A 21,788-nucleotide genomic window follows, 5' to 3' on the forward strand; every position below is an offset into this window, starting at 1 on the left:
TTACAAGCCCAGAGGGCAAATTCAAAACATAATCTCCAATTGCGAGGGCGGCAACTCTTGCTCCATTTCCTACTCGCAAGTTTATGCTTTCTTTCTTTAGTTCCTTAGTCTGTTTTAGCTCTTGCATATTTGTACAAATATGAGATCCACATCCGGTATCAAGTACCCAAGATTCAGACTATGAAACTGTATTTATTTCAATATAAAACATACCAGATGTTGAAGCACCGCTATTTCCCTTCTTGAGGGAGGCTAGGTACTCCTTGCAGTTCCTCTTCCAATGCCCACAGAAGTGGCACTCTCCTTTGGGCTTCTTCACTTCCTTTCCCTTAGTTTTGTTGGGCACGGCTTTCTTACCTTTCTTGGGATATTTAGGATTGGGAGAATTCCCTTTCCTCTTCTTTGATCCCTCTATGACAAGAGCCGGTATGGCTTTGTCTTTCTTCATATTGGGCTCAACTGACTTGAGCATATTTGCAAGCTCTTCAAGAGAGGTTTGCAAGTCATTCATCTGATAGTTCATAATGAACTGTGAATAACTCTCTGGGAGGGATTGAAAAATTAAGTCTATGCTTAATTCGTTATCCATCGCAAATCCAATACTAGAAAGTTTGGTAATGTAGCCAATCATCTTGACACAATGTGTCATGACAGATGTGCCCTCTTGCATCCTGCAACGATATAGCAACTTGGATATCTCGTAGCGTTCACACCTGGTCTGTTTCCTAAACAATTCATTTAGGTGCATGATGATGGAATAGGCATCCATTTCCTCATGTTGCCTTTGTAATTCCGGTGTCATCGATGCAAGTATGATGCATCCGGCATGATCATCATCAGCCTTGTGCTTCTGGTAAGCATCAATTTCCTCAATGGGAGCATCATCAGCAGGGAGAGGGGGTATCGATGTATCAAGTACATACCCTATTTTATCGAACTTCAAAACGATTTTGAGGTTACGAAACTAGTCGGTCAAGTTTGAACCATTCAATTTGTTATCGGTAAGAATGTTTTGCAGATTGGTTTTAGTCATGATTTTAAGAGTGTGTTTAATTAAACCTGAGAGTGAGAAAGAGTAAACGTATATCATTCATTTGCTTAAAGAATATCAATCTAAAATTATAGGCCTTTTAGTTTATTTTAGATTGCTCCCACTATTTTGCCAAATTAATAGCCCTCCATATTAATTCGAAGAATTTCACAAATCCTTTAGTGAGCTAGGATCGTAACTCCTGATATTTCGCCTTGAGTTTGCTCAACAAGCTAGTCTCATTCGTTAGGTAGATTCATGTAATCAATCACATCTTTAATGTGATTCCTAGGTTATTGGGTTACTAACCACATTAGTAACTAATATGCTATTCACATTAATCTCAACCATATTGCCCATTAGTTTATGACAACATGAGTTTGCTCATCCAATTATCATAATCTAATTTAAGTATTACCCCATATTCATGAAAAGTAATTTTCGATAATTCAGGTGTTACCGTAAGACCCCGAGCTTGAGTTTGCTCAATAACCCAAAGCCCCCCAGTACTGCCGGCTGAATTATAATATTAGGGAGGGGCAACCGATTTTAATAACTTGTTTATTTACTTAACTTTTTAATGAGGGAGTTTATTTTAGGTCTCATAATCTAACTTAGTCTTGATTTGCTTTAGCATACATCAGACACATACATTCACATACATTGGCGTTATGGACATATCATCTAAATTATTCCGTCGAGCCAGAGACGGAATAAAAGGGCAAACCTAAGGAAATACTAACTATTACATATTTCTCTTTAGGTCCTCCGTCTTCTCCATGGCGCCTTGAAATTACATATTAATTTCTATACTACTAAAGAAAACTTCAATTGAATTGAAGGGAATTAGATGAGAGAAGAAATTACAATAGATAGTAGAAAGGCAGGACTCGCAGGCCCTATTTCAAAAATACCAAAAGACTAAAAGAGGGTCCAAATATGTCCATAACTCCAAACATGCATAGACTCAATTAAATAAATTTAATTGATTGATTACATAACTATTTTATGTAATATTTAGGTTAATCACATTAACTTATTAAATTAACTTTCATCCAATTTTACTTCTAATAGTTTCGTATCTTTATATTAATCATTAGATTAATATAACTATACAAAACGTCAATTATGCACGTCCCAATTATTTTGATTTCAATTCATTTAACATTTTGATTTACAAACTGGTAAAACAAACTTTTAAACAAATTTTCATTCGATAATCAAAACAGAAAACTATCAATTTCTGAAACATATATATATTTAAATATATATAAAAAAATGATTTTAAACAATTTAAAATTCAAGTGGGTCTCGGGCCGGGCCCGAGGGTGGGCTGCTGCCGATTGGCAGCAGCCCTAGGACGGCTGAACCGCCGCTGCCTTGCGGCAGCAGCGGCCAGGCGCCGCACGCGGCTGCTGCCGCGAGGTAGCAGCCGCGCGACAGCGGCCAGTCGCGCCGCGAGGCGCGACTCGAGCTGCTGTCGCAATTTTTTTTTATAATAATTTTAAATATATATATATATATATATATATATATATATATATATATATATATATATATATATATCAGTTCTAAAACGGTTTTAAAACGATTTTCAGAAAATAGGAAAAACTACTATAGATTTCCGTTTTATCTTTAGAATTAATAAAACTGATTTTATCAATCTAACTATAAAACTAATAGATTTTGTTATGATGATTATCAACCAAAATAATTAGGAACATACGCATAATCTATTTTAATTAACAATTAATTAAATCTTATTTATCTTTAGAATTAATTAATCAAAACAATTTGTTAATTAATCCTAACTATAAATATTTATTCAATCCTATTGAAAAACTTCTAAATTTTCATATATGAAATAACGGATTTAACGATGTCTCTGATACCACTGTTGGAAATTAGGCTAAGGTATAGCAGCGGAAATATAAATTTTTTAACATATTTCCATTAACCCTAGGATCCGTTAATCGTTATTTCATATAAAGAGGGATAAGAAGAATTACCTTTTGATGATCAATCTACCGTTGTTAATGAAGTGCCAACAACTCTTCTCCGAGTTCCCAAGCACAAAATAAAATACGGGAAGATTAAGTTAGAATCAACCGTTGAATAGCAACCAAAATAGATTGCCTCTAATTAATCAACACAAGATCAAGGATAAAAGAAATAGATGAAATCAATTGATCGGAAGGAAGCCGTAGAAAATCTCATCCTCGAACTAGGGGTCGAATATTCTCTCTCTTGCACTAGGGTGGATTTCGAAAATCTCTCTAGGGTTTGCACGCTTGGATTTCGAAAATCCTAAGGGAGAGGGTATTTATAATCTCTTGTATCTAATCCCTAGTTAGATAGAATTAGGTTACTGAATAGGAATTCAATTCGGAATAGAATTCCTAATTATTATCTCATTATATATCTAATATATTAAGGATAATAATAATAACCTTATTGGATAATAATAGGAGTATTTTAATCTAATTAAAACTCCTAACTTATTTATCTCTTAATTAATTTAATTCATAATCCTAATCTAATTAGAATTAATAAAATCAAATTAATTATTCATGTATTTTACTACATGAATTTCGACCCCCCTATGGTCCATGGGCCTTATTGGGCTCAATTGGGCTTCCATCAATTAATTAACATCTATCTCTCTTTTAGGTTCCAAGTCTTATGTGTGACCCATTAGGTTCCTATTACTACTGGCTGTATGCAACTTTATTAAATTAATTTTCAAAGAATTATATTTAATCTTTGCATAACGGAATGATGTACAGAGTATGTGATTAGCAAGTCCGTAATCATTCCCCCAGAGCCATAAGATGACAGGTTGATTTTGTCGTTAACCTTTCCGTATTAGTTACAGTATAATTCGATCCTTTATCAACTACATCCTTGAACTGAATCTTATGACTATGGATGATGTCAAGTCACATATAGCGAGACGTTCGTTTTACTTGTACAGGCCGAGTCAACTCAAATAGATAGGTTAAGTGAAATCTGTATTTCAAGTCTTAAGCTATCACCTTGCAAGGATTTAGAGTCGAGTCTTCCACAAGCGATCCTTGGATATATCTCCCATTTATCGGGAGTGATAAATGCTCAATCCAATATATAACGATCCCGCAATCACTTTCTGTGATACCCAACGTCTACTGTTCACACCCCAGAGTCATCTCTGTTAAGGATCGTGTTACACTAGAGTCAAAGCGTCACATTCCGTAATCCAGAATACCAATTAATATTCCTTTGAGTCTGAGGATTAGTTATACCTATTAATACCAATGAGATGAACAGGTGACAAGGATGAATCTACCCATCCTGTTATCTCAAATCGGATCCCCAATCCTAATGAACTCCATTTCATTGGATCCACGTAACTGTCCAGATATCTATATATATGAAGCTTGTGAGATCAGCTTTCTGTCGGACAGAAGACATTGTTACATGCAAGTCTCAACAGTGATATGTCAATCCTGGGCATATCACTTGACTTGGAGTGGTTTTAAGTTTATTAGTTTATCATAAAGTTTAGTCTCTCTTCATGCTTGTATGAACACTTTATGATCACTTTAAACAAACTTACGGATTTCCTTTTATTAGACTTTATTTAGTGCTCAAAATGGATTGCCTTTATATAGTTATAAAACATATATATCATTAAAACAAATGATATAAAGAACAATTCATTTATATTAACTTTGTATCCTAGAACAATTGTCTATAGGACACTAAACACCAAGGGGTATATATTCTCCTCATTTTATAATGTTTTCTATTTTTGAATGAATTAAGAACTTGAAGCCTCATTGGAGAAAGGATATCATCTTTTTGGGTTTATTCAACCTTCTAGTTTACCTAAAGAAGTTTGTATTCTTTGTGAGTTTAAGATTAAAAATCTCAGTCGACTTTAATCTACATCACAGATCCTATTTCCACATCTTCATCCATCCCATTCCCGCCTCCATTCTCCTGTCTTGCAGCCAGCAGCCTATAGCCAGATTTTGATGAGTAAATGCCATTACCCGTATAGTGCCAGATTAATCTATCTGGTCTGCCTATAGCCGAAATGACCATCTTCAGGATCACCTCCACCAACTTATTAAAATAACGGTTCAACTTCCTTCTATCTAAAATTCTAGTACTCGAGATGAACATATCTCTCACTCTTAATTCCGGAGTACTCTTCCTCGCTGTTTGAGCCGACAATCAATCCGTCAGTGCTCCAAATCCAAATGTCCCTGTGAATAGCGACTTGATCCCTATCAATACAAGCTATAAGGTAAGAGAATTTTCTTTGAGGAATTACTCTTGCTCTATATTGTAAAAATCTATTTATTTGATCCAATAAGATCTTTTTGTTGTGATGTATTTTCAAGGATTGTGAGACTAACATTGTGAATAAGATTTTTACTTGTTTCAATGAAATGATAAGTAAAAAACATAAACACGTTGGGTTAACTAACTTTATAAAAAAAAAAATTATTTTTAAATACGTTTTTTTCTTCTTAGAAAAGTAGCACACACCTACCTATTTATTAACTATTTTGTCAGAATGCTAGGCGATTAGATAAAGTAATCAGTCCAAAAAGGGTTCGAAATACACTACAACAACCAAAGAGGAAGAAGAGGAAGGAAAACAAGAAGCCGAATAGCACCATGAGGAAGAAGGAGGCACGAGTCCGGTCCGTTTCAATGCTAAGGGCGTTCCATATCATCTAATTCTTTCACATTGAACATTAAATCGTGTCGGGAAATGAAAGCAGTTAGATTGCATGCATGACAACCTCCTTAACACGTGCCTTGTTTCTCTTCAACACCTTGCTACCTTTCCTCCACTTTCTGCTTTCTATAAATCACTCCCTCCTCTGTCCTTCTACTTCCATCAAAACCATCTTCTTTTTCTTCCTCCTCCTATATTAATCAATGGCTGATCAGATTTCCACACAGACAAGGGACCAACAGCCCCCGTCTCACCAGGTTGTCAAAGCAGCAACCGCCGTCACTGCCGGTGGTTCCCTCCTTGTTCTTTCCAGTTTAATATTAGTTGGAATAGTAATTGGTCTGACCATAGCAACCCCATTGCTGGTCATTTTCAGCCCTGTACTTGTTCCGGCTGTAATCACTGTTGGTCTCATCATCACTGGGTTCTTGGCCTCCGGCGGTTTCGGTGTTGCTGCTATTTCTGTTCTCTCCTGGCTCTATAGGTAATATGACTTAATTACATTTTATTAAAAATAGTTTATGCATAAATGAAGAAAATAAATAATTTATAACCTGTGAATTTAATAAAATGACAGGTATGTGACTGGAAAGCATCCACCAGGGGCAGATTCTCTGGACCAGAAAGGGAAGGCGACGGCGAGATGGATGAAGCATAGGGATTTTATATTAGAGGGAAGGGCAGAGCACTTAGGAATGGATCAGACGCAATGGTGAAGTTGAAAGGAGCCATTTTATGGTATTTGTAGCTCTTTCTTTCTGTTGCCGTTGGCTGGCTAAGAGTCTTGTATTGTATTGTACTGAAGTCTAATTTCTTCGATTTTTGGAATAACTGATACTCTCCATTTAGATTATTTCATCTAATGTATGTCTGCCTCTAAAGAACATTTTGGCGGCTGGCTTCACTTGCATTCGCAAAAATTTACCAAATTGGAAATATCCAAATGGAAGATTTTAAATTTCAAAATATGATGTTGGCTTTTATTAATACCTGATCTACAAAACAAAGAGAAGTAATGATCAGGGCATTTAGTGGATGGAGGGAGAATTAAGAGAGCATTTGGGGGGAGTGCTTTTGAGCTAAGGTTCCTTTGATGGATCAGCCATCTTGTTTAAAGATCTCATTGGTTAGGTAATGAGGTAGTGAATCCAATTCTACATAGAGCTTAGGGGTATTCATGGTTCAATGGGTCAAAATCCATTAGTTATTTGATTTCCAATCCTAAGAAATCTAAGAATTGGTTCAATGGGTCAATCCATTAGCTATTGATTCATCAATCCAATCAAACAAGAAATCTAAGAATTGGTTCATAACCCACTACCTATTTGATCAAAAGTAAGTCAATCCAATAAGCTAATAAGAAAAGAAATTTAAGGATTGGTCCTTTATTAACAAGGATACTTCCTAGAGTCATATTATTTTTAATTGAATATCAAAATTCATATATTTTTTATATCAAAAATTAAAGAACTAAATTAATATACAATTTGTTTTCAATAGTCAGAATTAAATAACAATTTAAAATTAATATCTCATTTAATAACAATTTAAAATTAAATCTTTCCCTTATGGAGTGTACCTGTCTTTTTTATGGATATGTTTTTACACTCTTAACGGATCGGATTGTGATATGCTTAAGTTGCAATAATTGATATGCTTAAGTTGCAATTATCATGCAATCCAAGTATGTTTGGGATATAGGTTTTGGTGATAATCAAGTCTGTTTGGGATATAGGTTTTGGTGATAATCCATTCAGATATCGGTGGATTGGGGAAATAAACTGTTGCAACCAGTCTAAATAGTCACACTTATCACATATGTTATAAGTGTGAGAAGCCTCTATCATGTTCCTGTATTGCAATGTGGATGTAAGCCTCTATCATGTTCCTGTACTGCAATGTGGATGTAGGACGGAACGTTTAAAGAACAAGACTATATTTCGATTTGTTTTTTTCTATTCCAGGATGTAGTACACTAGTTTTGGCAAAGACAATAACGATTTGAGAAGCACTATAATTAGATTGTCGTTTGGTTGTTCTAAAGTCCATTGCTTAGTTAAGATGGTAGGTTTTGTATCTGTTGAAAGTGTGGGAATGTCTATCTCCTTTTCTGATCGATGTATTAGTTTCAAGATGTATTAGTTTCAAATTTAATTTAATGAAGTTTTGTTTCAAAAAAAAAGTTAATATACAATTTAATATTTGAGTAGTGATTTAGTTTTACATTGCTAAATCTTGAGTAGTTCGTCTGTGTTAGGATTGATCTTCTTGATACACTCTTATCAGTAAGAATGTCATAAAAATGGAAAGTATAATCTTTTTAAATATAATCTCTCCTAAAAAGAGAAGGAAGTATATTATTTTTATAAGGATCTTTAAGGTATATTATAGTTTGTTGCCCTTAGAAACACAGTGGCTGTAGTTTGATGCATGGGTAGAGGGATCTTCTCATCCTTCAGAGGGATGGGCTTTCTTGAAAGATTCAGGTCCTTTTGGGTTTTGGGCTTTGGATCTTTATTTTAGAAGAACGTAACAGATGTCTCTCATACAAGTATATTTCAAATCATTGTATGTGAGACAATGCTTTAATATCTATTGTTTGATGGTAGCCATACTTGATGTTTTCTTGAATAAGAGGGAGTTAATAGTCGTTGTCTTCTAATCTTATTAGCGGTTGCACAATGATGAAAGGTTTATATGCCAACTGTTTAGCATAAAACTCTTTCACCTCATTATAAGTGTTGGCTGATTCGTCTTTTGAAAATCTTAACTTCTTTCATCTTCGCTTAGTTTTTTTTTTTGTAGCAAGTTTAGATCTCTTCTCCTTCTCTTGCTCTTATTAATTATGTTTTTATTTTCTTTTATTAGTTATTAAGTAGTTAAATTAATTAAACTATATGAAAAGATTTATTAGGTTTGTTGAAACTAATCCAAAAAAAATAAAAAAAATTAGCAAAGCAGTAATTTTTTAAATGAATAATACTGGATTAAGTCGGATCATTGAATTTGTTTTGGTTTTTGAATAGTCTACATGACTTTGAGCCCTAACGCTTGACTAGTATCCTTTATTTATCGTATCAGTTCTTAAAAAAATGCAACAAATTTTTGAAATATAACAACCTGAAACTAATGCATTATAAAATTAATTTTTGAAATATAACAAGCTGAAACTAATGCATTTTCAGCTAAAATTTTGAGTTGGATCGGAATTAAGGAATTAATTGGTTATTTTTAACTTCAACTCTCTTATTATCATAAATGCATCACGTTAAAACGTTTTTCAAATATGAAGTATTTTTATTTTTTGGAATTATCTTTTGCATTTTTATTCTAAATAGAAGATAAAAAATGTTAGTTAAAATTCTAAAACAGTTGTTTTTAGAAATAAAAATATCTAGTACTATTAGCAGGCAACAACTTAATAATAACCAGGGATATGTTTATTGGTCGGTTCGGTTTGAAAACCGAACTGAATCGAAATAACCAAAAACCGAATAGTCTTAAAAATAAAAACCGAACCTAATCAAATAACAATAAATAACTGAACCGAACTGATCGAAATATTTCGGTTGGTTCGGTTCGGTTATTCGGTTTTTTTACATTAAAAAATTTCATTAACAATTATTTTTATGTAGAGTCAATATTACACTCATAATGATGTTGTTGGGCATTTACTTATATATATAACGATTTTTGTTTTTATTTTTCTTTTTGGATTTTGGATTTTGATTTTGAAAATAACTAACCTTTTATTGAAAGAAAAAAGAATAGAAAGAAAAAAAAAAGATTTTTTATATATAGAAATGAAATCAATATTGTAGAAAGTTCCATATATGAATTAGTGTGTAATGGTACTAAATTAATAGGTAAACATTAAATAGATTAATAAGATAATAAATTATGGACAATGCAAGAAAAATCATGCTTAATAAAGATTTCAATAATATAATTCTAAATCAAATATAACTTAAAACAATAAACGACCTACACCAGTTATATAATAATAAATCTAATGTCCAATTATACTTAATTTATTTCGGTCGGTTCGATTAATTTGGTAATTTTGATTTAAAAACTGAACCGACCAAAATTACCGAAATATTACAAAAAAAAAAAACTGAAACCGAATCTAATAGATCGAAAACCGAACCGAAAAAACCAAAATTCTTCAGTTCGATCGGTTAGGTTCGGTTTTTGAACACCCCTAATAATAACAACAAATAAGAAATATAGAAAAAGGTGAATTAGACGGACTTTATCATGAGAATAAGTTAAGTGGACTTAGGAGATTGATGCTTTTCAAATAAGAATTATAGTGACATCATTTGTTGGTTAAAATCTTTGTTTTTCTAACTTTTTCTGTATTAACAAGGGCAGAAACGGTAGATCTTATTCGTAGATCACTGGATAAAATGTTGAAGATTGGTCTACAGTTGCTTTACGTCGGATTTGGAGTTACGATCAATATATGTTTCAATTGTTGCTTACGTTTGATGTGCCTATAATGGCTCTTTTTGCTTTTAGTAGTCACTTTTTTGCCCTGATGGACTATGTATTAAGCTTAACCTATATGTATATGATTTCATGTTGTACTTGCGATTTTAATACTAATATTACTATAAAAAAATACATTGACATATTTTAAACTTCATCTTGAAATTTTAATAATGACTGATTTCTTCATCATGTAAAAGTATAACAAAAATAAGTAAAGAAAGAAAAAATAAATAAAAAGTAAATAAAAGGCATATAATATTTATTTAGTTCCTTAAACTAAGGCTTCAAAGTTAATTAGGAATTTAAACTATTAAAATCATCAATCGGGTCTCCGAGCTCAGCAAAAATAATCAATTGAGTCCACATTCTAAACAAAAGTCATCAATTAAGGCCTCATCGAAAATCACTCAGTTGAATAGTTTCGAATCCTTCCCAACACTCATTTTGAACCAATGCCGAGATTATCATAATCTATATCAAATAGTAACAATTTCTGATTTTATGATAGGATAGAGACTCAATTAATAATTTTTACTTAGTCTAAGAATCTAATTTATGATTTTGATAGTTTAGGAGTCCTAATTGATTTTGAAGCTTTAGTTTGGAGAACCAAATGAGTGTAATATTTGAATAAAACAATAAGGCTAATGAGGGCATCCCTCATCCGAGTATGCATCCGGAGACAGGAGACGAGACACGAAGAGGCCCATTGGAAGAAGGCAAAAGCAAGGGCAACCGACCTAGCGCACGGGGCGTGCCTGCTAGCGCGCGGGGCGTGGAGGACTCTGTTTCCGGAGGAAATGTCAGCAGCTCAACTACGCGGGGCGTAGCTCATTATACGTGCGGCGTGAAGCCAACTTCCGAAACGAAGAATGTTCAGGAGGTCGACTACGCGGGGTGTAGTCCCGAGGATGCCACGCGTGAGGTCCATCAACGAGCGTCACCAAGGTCAGGAGCTCAAACCCGCGGGGCGTGACTCCAGAAACGCCACGCGTGAAACCTCCCTTGAAGAGTCTCCATGTCCAGGAGCTAAGTCACGCGGGGTGCCCCAAGGGCCACGCAGAGCGTGTCCTGCTGGAAGTATACTTCTTCTCCAAGTTCTTAAGATTGGGGACCATCTCTATTTTATGTCACTTTACTATTTTGCCCCTCTTACACTGTGTCCCTAACACTACTTTCCCCCTTTCTTCCGAGTTTGCCCTTCTCCATTGTGTTAAGGCTAAAACCCTACCTAAGGGTTTTTGGTCTTTTCCCTATATTTTGGATAGGGTATATAAACCTCTTTCTTTGTAATGTAAGTAACTTTTGATGAATTTGAATCAAGCCTCCATTGGAGCACCAAAGTTTCACCTTGTTTTGGGTTAACTCAACCTTCAAGTCTAGCTTGAGAAGATTGAAATATTTGTGAGTTTATGATTAAAACTCTCACCCGACTTCAATCTACATCAGTTGGTATCAGAGCCGAGTCATTTTCCTTCCCAGAGACTTCTTCTCGGAGATGGTTCAACCACGTATCACAAACGAAGCTACCGGATCCATGGAGCAACGAGTTGATGCATTAGAAAGTAATGTGAGGCAACTAACGGAATCCCTATGGGTATTAGAGGAGAAGCAAGACACGAGTACCCGAGATATCCTTCTCGCCATTGAAGGATTAAAGCTCGAAGGCCGAAACACTCAAGGTCTCCTAGCCGGAGAACCTCACCGGCGGCAAGAAGAGCCAGTCCGCCCCCTACATAACCGACAACCGACACCGCCACCAAGGAGAACGTATGCACCCCAAATAATGGACCCTCGGGTTCAAGAGGTAAGGCGACCTAATCCCGTGGTCATTAGAAATGTGGATAATGATAGTGATGGAGATTTATTTGATGATTATGATATGCCTAGGATTGCTAGGAATATGGGGATTAGGATTAATGATAATGCCATGACTGATAGGCCTAGGCATGATGTGAATGTGAACGATGTTGTTGGTCCCGCGCATGTGCGTGCCGGGAATATGGATATTGTGCATAATGATGTTGTAGGTGGTTATGAGAGAGAGAATTTCGGTTTGAATGACCCGTATGGGGGTCGGGGTAATGAGAGAGGCGGATATAGAGGCGAACCGAATATGAGAATGGGGTATGGGGGAAACTTTGAGAGAGATGACGCCTTCAAGTTGAAAGTGGACTTACCGTCATTCGACGGAAAACTCGACATAGAGGGCTTCCTCGATTGGTTGCTTGAGGTGGAACGGTTCTTTGACTACGCGGGAATACCGGAGGATCGAAAAGTCCGTTTAATGGCTTATCGGTTGAAAGGTGGAGCTTTGGTTTGGTGGGATAACGTCAAAGAAGGGAGAAGAAGAGGAGGAAGGGAGCCGATTAGATCTTGGATTAGAATGAAGTCGATGTTGAGGGAGCGGTTTGTACCACCGGACTACGAGCAATACATCTATAGCTCCTATAGGAATTGCTCTCAAGGTGCGAGGAGTGTGCACGAGCACACCTTGGAGTTCTTGCGGCTTTCGGCAAGGGCTAACTTGTCGGAAACCGAAAGCCAAAAGACTTCAAGGTATCTTTAAGGATTGAGGTACAACATTCAAAACCGAATTGGGACGCAAATGGTGATTCGGGTCCAAGATGCCCGTAACCTAGCCTTGAAAGTTGAGTCTCAGTTGAGTTTGAGGGGACGAGAGGGCTATAGGAGAGTCGGGGTTGAGAACACATATGGAGGGAGAGGAGCTTCCAAGGGAGTTGACAAAGGCAAGGGAATTGCTAGTTCAAGTGATCCCAAGGCGCCTAGTGCGGGAAAGGCACCTAGTGGGGATGTAAGGCCTTTTAAGGCGGCACAACCCCCTAGGGGAAACAACCCCTATGCAAGACCGGCTCCATTCAAATGTTTCTGATGCAATGAGCCGGGTCACCGTTCCAATGAGTTCCCCAAAAGAAGAAGCGCCAACATGGTGGAGCGTTATGAAGACGAGGATGAGTATGACGATGAAGGGGATGTATGTTGTGATCCGATAGATGATGAGGATGATGGTGAGTACGATGGTGGCCGAGCAATACATGTAGTGAGGAGAATTTTGGTCTCGAGTAAGGTAGATTCGGACCAACGGCAGAAATTGTTCCGAACCCGATGTCTAGTGCAAGGGGTGAAGTGCAATGTGATAATTGATAACGGAAGTCAAGAGAATATTATTAGCGACACCGCGGCTAAGAGGTTCGGGTTAATTATTGAGGCGCACCCTAGTTCGTATAGTGTGGGGTGGATCAAGAACGTGGGGGAGAGGAAGGTCACCCAAAGATGTAGGGTACCCCTTGAGATTGGGGAGTACCGAGATGAGGTCTATTGTGATATTATAGAGATGGACGCTTGCCACCTACTCTTGGGACGTCCTTGGAAATTTGATAGAGATGCTACCCATGCTGGAAAGAAGAAAACCTATCGGTTTGTAAATGATGGGGTTCAGTATGTGCTAACACCTCTTGTGGGAGAGGCCAAAAACAAAGGGAAGTTTACCTTGATCGTTTGTCCAACTCACAAGGCGTTTATTAACGAGTGTGAGGAGAGTCAAACGGTCTATGTAGTGATGGTGAAGTCTAACACGTCGTCGTATGGGGTAGGAAGTGAAGATGGAGAAGTTCCGGAAGATGTGGGGAGATTGCTCAATGAGTTCCGTGACATCTTTCTGGAAGAGTTACCATATGGGTTGCCACCTCTACGGGACATCCAACACCATATTGATCTAGTTCCGGGAGCTAGCTTGCCTAGTCTCCCTCACTACCGGATGAGCCCCAAGGAGAGTGAAGTGATGAAGGAGAAGGTGGAGGAGTTAATAAGAATGAGCTATGCTAGAGAGAGTATGAGTCCATGTGCGGTACCGGCATTGTTGACACCAAAGAAGGATGGTTCATGGAGGATGTGTGTGGATAGCCGGGCCATAAACAAGATCACCATACGGTACAAGTTCCTGATTCCCCGACTTGATGACATACTTGACCAATTGAGTGGGTCTAAAGTCTTTTCGAAGATTGACTTGAGAAGTGGCTACCACCAAATCCGGATTAAGGCGGGGGATGAGTGGAAAACGGCGTTTAAGACGCGTGATGGGTTGTATGAGTGGCTAGAAATACCGTTTGGAATGACCAATGCACCGAGTACCTTTATGAGGTTGATGAACCAAGTCTTACGCCCGGTGATTGGGAAGTTCGTAGTTGTCTACTTCGATGATATTCTCATCCATAGCAAGACGTTAGAAGAGCATGTGGCACACTTGAGGACCGTCTTAGTATTGCTCCGGGAAAATCAACTCTTTGCCAACACTAAGAAGTGTGATTTTGTGATGGAGAGTTTGGTGTTTCTCGGGTATGTGGTGAGTGAGAACAGGATCCAGGTTGATGAAGAGAAGGTTAGAGCTATTCGGGAGTGGCCGACCCCGAAGACCGTTGGGGATATTAGAAGCTTCCACGGGCTAGCCACTTTCTATAGGCGGTTCATTCGGAATTTCAGTGCTATTGTGGCTCCCATGATTGAGTGTTTGAAGAAGGGTAGAGGCTTCAAGTGGGAAGATAAACAAGAGAGCAGTTTTGTATTGATTAAGGAAAAGTTAAGCACCGCTCCGGTTCTAGCCTTTCCAGATTTTGATAAGCTCTTCGAGGTTGAGTGTGATGCAATTGGAGTAGGAGTTGGGGGAGTATTGATGAAAGAGAGGCGACCCATTGCTTATTTTAGTGAGAAGCTATGTGATTCACGGTAAAAATGGGCTACCTACGACAAGGAGTTTTATGCGGTAGTGCGGGCTCTCAAGACGTGGGAGCACTATCTCATTGGGAAGGAATTCATGTTGTACACCGACCATCAAGCCCTCAAGTACTTAGGAAGTCAAAAGAAACTCCAGAGTTCCATGCATGCTAGGTGGTCCGCTTTTGTGGATAAGTTTCCCTATAAGCTTCTCCACAAAGCGGGTAAACAAAACAAAGTAGCAGATGCTTTGAGCCAAAGGGTGGCACTCCTCAAAACAGTAGCCTTGGAGTTAGTAGACTTTGAGCACATCAAGGAGGAGTACCATGATGATCCGGACTTTGGAAGTGAATGGGAGAAGTGTAAGAATAATACCGAAGGAGGGGAGTATCAATTAGTTGATGGGTTTCTCATGAGGGGTAGCCAGTTGTGCCTTCCGGGTACGTCCATACGAGAAAGAGTGATCCGAGAACTACATGGAGGGGTGTTAGGAGGCCACTTTGGTCGGGATAAGACCTTTGAGGCGGTTAGCTCCCGTTATTTTTGGCCTAGGATGAGAAAAGATGTGGAGTATATAGTGGAGCGATGTGAGAGTTGCCAAGCTTCCAAGGGACATGCCACTAATGCCGGATTACATATGCACCTCCCGATTCCAGAAACTATTTGGGAGGATCTTTTAATGGATTATGTGTTGGGGCTACCGAGGATTCAACGTGGTATGGATTCTATCTTAATGGTGGTAGATAGATTTTCGAAAATGGCTCATTTCATCCCATGTCGGAAGACTGATGACGCCACCTCCATTGCTAAGCTTTTCTTCCGTGAGGTGGTGAGACTACATGGGGTACCGAAGAGCATAGTGTCGGATCGGGACACGAAGTTTGTTAGCCACTTTTGGCGAACTCTTTGGGCTATCCTCGGGACCACTTTGAAATTTAGTACCATGGCTCACCCACAAACAGATGGGCAAACTGAAGCGGTAAATCGGACTTTGGGAAATCTGTTGAGAAGCAAGTGTCTGGACAAACCCAAGATGTGGGATTATGTGATTGCGCAAGCCGAGTTTGCCTACAACTCCGCCGCGAGTTCGACCACCGAGAAGTCACCTTTCGAGGTTGTGTATACCAAATCACCGAACCATTCACTTGATTTGGGAGAGGTTCCGAAGGGAGAGAAGAAGAGTGTAGCGGCACACAACTTGGCCAACGACTACCATCAAATGCACCAAGAAGTTCGGCATAGCATTGAAGAGAAAAATAGTAAGATCAAGGCCAAGGTTGATGAGCACCGGCGGGATGTGCAGTTTGAGATGGGGGATGAGGTGATGGTGTACTTGGGAAAGGAGCGGCTCACACATGCTACTAGTAGCAAATTGAGGCCAAGAAAATATGGCCCCTACCGGATCACTAAGAAGATCAGTGCCAACACATACCAACTAACCCTTCCTAATTGGCTTGGGAAGATGTCTTCTTCTTTTAATGTGCAGGATCTAAGCTTGTGGAAGCCGGATGGGTCGTTGCCAACCAAAGTAACCGAGGCGGATTCTGATCTTTCAATGAAGGGGAGAATAATGAGGGCATCCCTCATCCGAGTATGCATCCGAAGACAGGAGACGAGACACGAGGAGGCCCATTGGAAGAAGGCAAAAGAAAGGGCAACCGACCGAGCACGCGGAGCGTGCCTGCTAGCGCGCAGGACGTGGAGGACTCTGTTTCCGCAAGAAATGTCAGCAACTCAACTACGCGGGGCGTATCTCATTATGCGCGCGGCGTGAAGCCAACTTTCGAAACGAAGAATGTCCACGAGGTCGACTACGCGGGACGTAGTCCCGAGGACGCCACGCGTGAGCTCCATCAACGAGCGTCACCAAGGTCAGGAGCTCAAACCCGCGGGGTGTGACTCCAGAAACGCCACGCGTGAAACCTCCCTCAAGGAGTCTCCATGTCCAGGAGCTAAGTCACGCGGGGCGCCACAAGGGCCACGCGGAGCGTGTCCTGCTGGAAGTATACTTCTTCTCCAAGTTCTTAAGATTGGGGACCATCTCTATTTTATGTCACTTTACTGTTTTGCCCCTCTTACATTGTGTCCCTAACACTACTTTCCCCCTTTCTTCCTAGTTCGCCCTTCTCCATTGTGTTAAGACTAAAACCCTACCTAAGGGTTTTTGGTCTTTTCGCTATATTTTGGATAGGGTATATAAACCTCTTTCTTTGTAATGTAAGTAACTTTTGATGAATTTGAATCAAGCCTCCATTGGAGCACCAAAGTTTCACCTTGTTTTGGTTTAACTCAACCTTCAAGTCTAGCTTGAGAAGATTGAAATCTTTGTGAGTTTACGATTAAAAGTCTCACCCGACTTCAATCTACATCAAAGGCTCAATAGCGTAAGGCAAAAAACATAGTTAAGACCCTGAAATTTATCTGTTTTAAGGATTAAATCTCTGGTCAATTATTTTTCTATATTGAACCCTTGATTATTGATTTTGTCATTTATGTCAAGTTTAAAAGAGGAGAAAATCGATTTGATGATTCTAACACTAAAAATCACAAAATGGAAGAGAAGAAAATCGAGTTTGAAAGAACCTAGTGAAAATTAATTTTTGTAATTTCTTGTTACTTTTTATACTCTATCTATCCTAGTTAATGAACTCTTATTTTTATTTGTCCACGTCAATAAGCCGAATCGCCTCTAACGATTCGTGCCACCCAAACTCGATGAAAAAGTTAAATAAAAGTCGAATCCATAATAAATTCAATGACCAGTGATTCAATGTAGAAAAATAATTCATCTGTGGTTTGATCTTATAAGAGTAAACTTCAGGAGTTTTTTTTTTTTATTTGCCTAATAATAATAAAAGAAGTTTCAAACGAAAAACCTGGACAAGACCATTTGTGGCATAAATAGATATTAAAGAAAAAACAAAAATTCAGAAATGTTCCATACATTTTTTTTTGTTTGCTAAAATAAAATGACAGATAATTTCATTAGATGGTCCATACAGTTTTAGTTAATCAACTTGACACCAGCTTACCAAATAAATAAATGACTTAATATATCAATTCCCCTCTAAACTTATTCGAAAAGTTTAATTGACTTCATAAATTTATATTGTGTCTTATTAACCTCCCGAACTTGTTTAAAATATTATGATTAAGTCCTGAAATCTATAAAAACAACACAAACATATACAAAACAGAAAGTTAATTTGTTTTAAAGATTTAGAATTACGAATTAGACATATATTTTGTAAGTTTTGAATTTTATACAGATTTAGACAAATTGGAATATATACACTTTAAATAAGTTTAGGGGACAAATGGAACTATAACCAAGTTGATGAGACCAATAAGTCACTTTACATAAATTCAAGTGGCTAATGAGTTATTTTAAGTAAGTTTAAGAGACTAACGCTCTGTAACAATTGACCTTTATCCAACTCTCCCGTGATGGCTTCCATCCCACAAGAATTTCCCTAGAATGCTGTCCCTAGGTCGTATTCACTGAATTAAAAAAAAATTGATATATTATTTGCTGTTTGAATTTATTTATAAAAAAATTAATTGATCTTTTGAACTTTCAAAATGTTTTAATAGCCTCTTCGACTTATATAAAATATTCAAATAGTCTCATCAACTTGCGTAAAATGTAATCAATTAATATCTAATTGCCGAAAAATATATGCGGAAGGTTTGTTGCACGTAGAAAAGTAAAACAACCAATGTCAAGATATCTGGTTCTAATATTATAAAAGATAAGTTTTGCAGTTGAGCAAGTAAGAACTTCATTTTTAATATGTTTTAATATATTCTCTGAATTATGTAATAACATTTTAAAGTGTATGTAATACATTTTTCGCATACAGTTTACTTTTTTTTTTTTTGCAACCGATTGATTAATTGATTATATTTTACTTAATTGATGAGGCTATCTGAACTTATACAAGTTGAGGACGCTATCAAAACACTTTGAATGTCTATGGGACCAATCAATCTTTTTGTACAAGTTCAAAGGGAAAATGATGTTTAACCCTTATATAAATAACGATAACATCCAAAAAAATCTCTTTAGGTTCTGTCATACAGATATTTGTGAATTTTTTTTTTTCAACCAAGAGATGTCTTGAGGTTTTTTGCTTTGCTAAAAATAAGGATCTCAAAATTAAAATGACTATTGAGAACTTCTAAATTAAAAATTCAACGACTATTCTAACCAACTTTAATTTTTCAATTTTTTAACTTTGAGGTCATTCAGTTGTTGTTTTTGTGGGAGAGATAAAGTGAACGTATAGATAGAGGAAGTTCCGAAAATGATAACTTTTGAAAATAAAAATTTAATTTTATGTAAATAACCAACTTTAATTTTTGAAATTTTCCATTTTAAAACCATTAATGGTTATGCTTATAGTGTTAAACTAAAAAATTATCGTTTTTACCAAATCAAAAATTTCAGTCCTCATTGGATAATTTTTTTTTTTCAGGAATACTTATTTGATAAAATATGAAAACGTTTTTTTAACTTTACCCTATAAATAAAAGGGGTGAAGTGGCTAATATTTTGCAGTCGCTTCTGTAAAAAAAAAAAATATAACCGAAAGGGGCTGAAATAGAGAGTGATTACTAACTCTGTTTCTTTTTTTTCATTTGTCTTTTAATTTTGACTATATATATTTTCTTGTTGTTATTAATTTTTAAACAAGGTTTTAGTCAGTAACTATTTTAATTACAAAAAAAAGTCAGAAATTATTTTAAGGCTCCCAGAATTTTACTTTGGTGATGCGTGATCCAACAAGGATGCATCCGATTGCGGGATCACTTCTAAAACTACAAATAATTATTTTAAGTCTCATACACGCAAAAAAAAAATATTCAATAATTTTTCAGACCTTTTCGAATTATTCACAACATACCATGTAAAATATAATTTAGGCTTAATGTACATATTGTGCCATGTATTTAATCCAACACTTTATTTACCCCTTATTGAATGTTAGTTTTGAAATTTAGATATAAGTTTCGAAACTCTTAAAATTTAGATATAAATGTATTGGAGTTAATAATTTATTATTTTTTGATATTATAAATTTACTTTAATAATATAAATAATAAATATATTAAAATATAAAATATTTCGTTCAACAAAATAAAAACAGTGTCAATTTATATTTTCATGATAAAATATTAATTTGGTCTAACAAAATATTAGTTTTGTTTTTCTTTTTCCTTCTCAAGAAAATAAAAATTATTAAAATTATATTGATAGATAGTATTATATCCACATCCTATAAATATGTAAAACATATGAAGAAATCCAAAAAAATCCAAAATATTCTCCTTTATATCTATCTAAATCCAAATAGATTTTTTTTCTATCACTTTTTAGATTTTCCCTGCCAAATATTCAGTTAGAAATTTAATGAGAAGGATTTAACTTTCCATATTGAAATAATTCAAACACATATATATATAAGACCATGCAATACCAAAATTTCAAAACCTCAATTTAAAACCATTTGAATTAGTTATATTTTTATTTAAGTTACAGAGAGATGGCTAGCAAGCATTTGATTATGTTGGGGTTCTTAGTTCTGCTGTTCATCAATGTCTCCTATAAGTTCAGATCTTTTTTTTAACTACAATTTAATTTTATATGTATTTATTACATATAATAAAAAAAATTATACATGAGTGCAGGTTCAGAAGATGTAAACGGTGCCAATGAGGTAGCGAGTGGACCGGTGTTTAATTTCGGTTGTTGGTCAAATAAAGACTGCAATAAACCACATCCTAAATGTCCCTGTCCTCCTTGTATCTGTGTAGATGAGATTTGTGATTGTAAAGTTTGGCCACCATCAAGAGTCGGAAAAAACATTTGAATTATCTAATATGTTGTTATCTTATAAAATAAAATATTATATGAAATAAAACAAAATATATTTATAAATTATCTTTTATGTTAGCAGAAAATATTATAATTCTTCTTTGAATTAAATCCTGTTAAATATTATATTTTGCCACCATCTCAAGTTCTAGCTAGAAGTTATCAATGGATGTTGAAAATATGTTTTTTCACATTAATTCTCAGATTTATATCTTATTTGTAATCTTTACAGAGATTAAAGAAACCCGGCCTACATCCTTTTCTCAAGAACACGTTTTGAGATTTTCATTCACTAATTTATCATGCGTTCTTCTTATCACTTTTTCAAAGCTAAAGTGATTAAAATTATACAATTCTTTTTATTACTTTTATTCAAATTTTGTCAGTTATGGTAGATATTCATCAATATGGTGCAGAGTAAGAACAATGCTTTTGGCAATACATAAACTTTGAGTTCTTGTACAAATTATAACTGTTACTAGATTCTACAGAATTGTTTGTTTGCATTTTTAAATCCATAAAGTGGAACATGTATCCCCATTGGGATAAAAAAAATGAATTATGTCGAATTCAATAAAAAAAAAGGGTTTAGAGAGTGAATGATGCTAGATGCAAATTTGAAAGTGAAAATGATTTACATCCAATAAAATTGAGCGATTCTAAAATAATTATTTTTTGACAGCAGATTCTAAAATAATTATAAGAAGTTTTATTCTTGTAATTGAATCCAGAATAAAATAAAATAAATTGTATAGCTTGCTCCATCAATTAAGTGATTTAAAACTTTACAAACACAAACTTTTTCACATAAAAAGCTAGAATAGAACTTAGAGCGTCCTAACAGTATTATGACAACCATTTCGCTTACCTGTGAGCAATGCCAATTCTATAAGAATTTAGAGTAGAAAGGACAAAATGAC

At 36.1% G+C, this 21,788-nt stretch overlaps 1 protein-coding gene across 2 annotated transcripts; it reads left to right on the forward strand.

Moving 5' to 3' along the window:
* Positions 1-5,912: 5,912 nt before the first annotated feature.
* LOC136227706 (oleosin Cor a 13-like) lies at positions 5,913-7,866 on the forward strand. 2 transcript variants are annotated; one of them, XM_066016546.1, is made up of 3 exons: positions 5,913-6,246; positions 6,340-6,500; positions 7,498-7,866. In XM_066016546.1, the coding sequence occupies exons 1-2, from the start codon at positions 5,966-5,968 to the stop codon at positions 6,476-6,478; spliced, it is 420 nt and encodes a 139-aa protein (XP_065872618.1). In that variant the 5' UTR covers positions 5,913-5,965; the 3' UTR covers positions 6,479-6,500; positions 7,498-7,866. The 2 variants fall into 2 exon arrangements, with proteins under 2 accessions (XP_065872618.1, XP_065872549.1); XM_066016477.1 differs by lacking the exon at positions 7,498-7,866 and having other exon boundaries at positions 5,914-6,246; positions 6,340-6,701.
* The last annotated feature ends 13,922 nt before the right edge of the window (positions 7,867-21,788 follow it).

The sequence above is a fragment of the Euphorbia lathyris genome, chromosome 1 (assembly GCF_963576675.1).
Source record: "Euphorbia lathyris chromosome 1, ddEupLath1.1, whole genome shotgun sequence".
Lineage (NCBI taxonomy): Eukaryota > Viridiplantae > Streptophyta > Magnoliopsida > Malpighiales > Euphorbiaceae > Euphorbia > Euphorbia lathyris.

Coding starts and splice junctions, on each gene's coding strand:
- LOC136227706 (XM_066016546.1), top strand. CDS start 5,966: ATGGCTGATCAGATTTCCACACAGACAAGGGACCAACAGCCCCCGTCT. Junction 6,247..6,339: donor GTTCTCTCCTGGCTCTATAG/GTAATATGACTT, acceptor ATAAAATGACAG/GTATGTGACTGGAAAGCATC.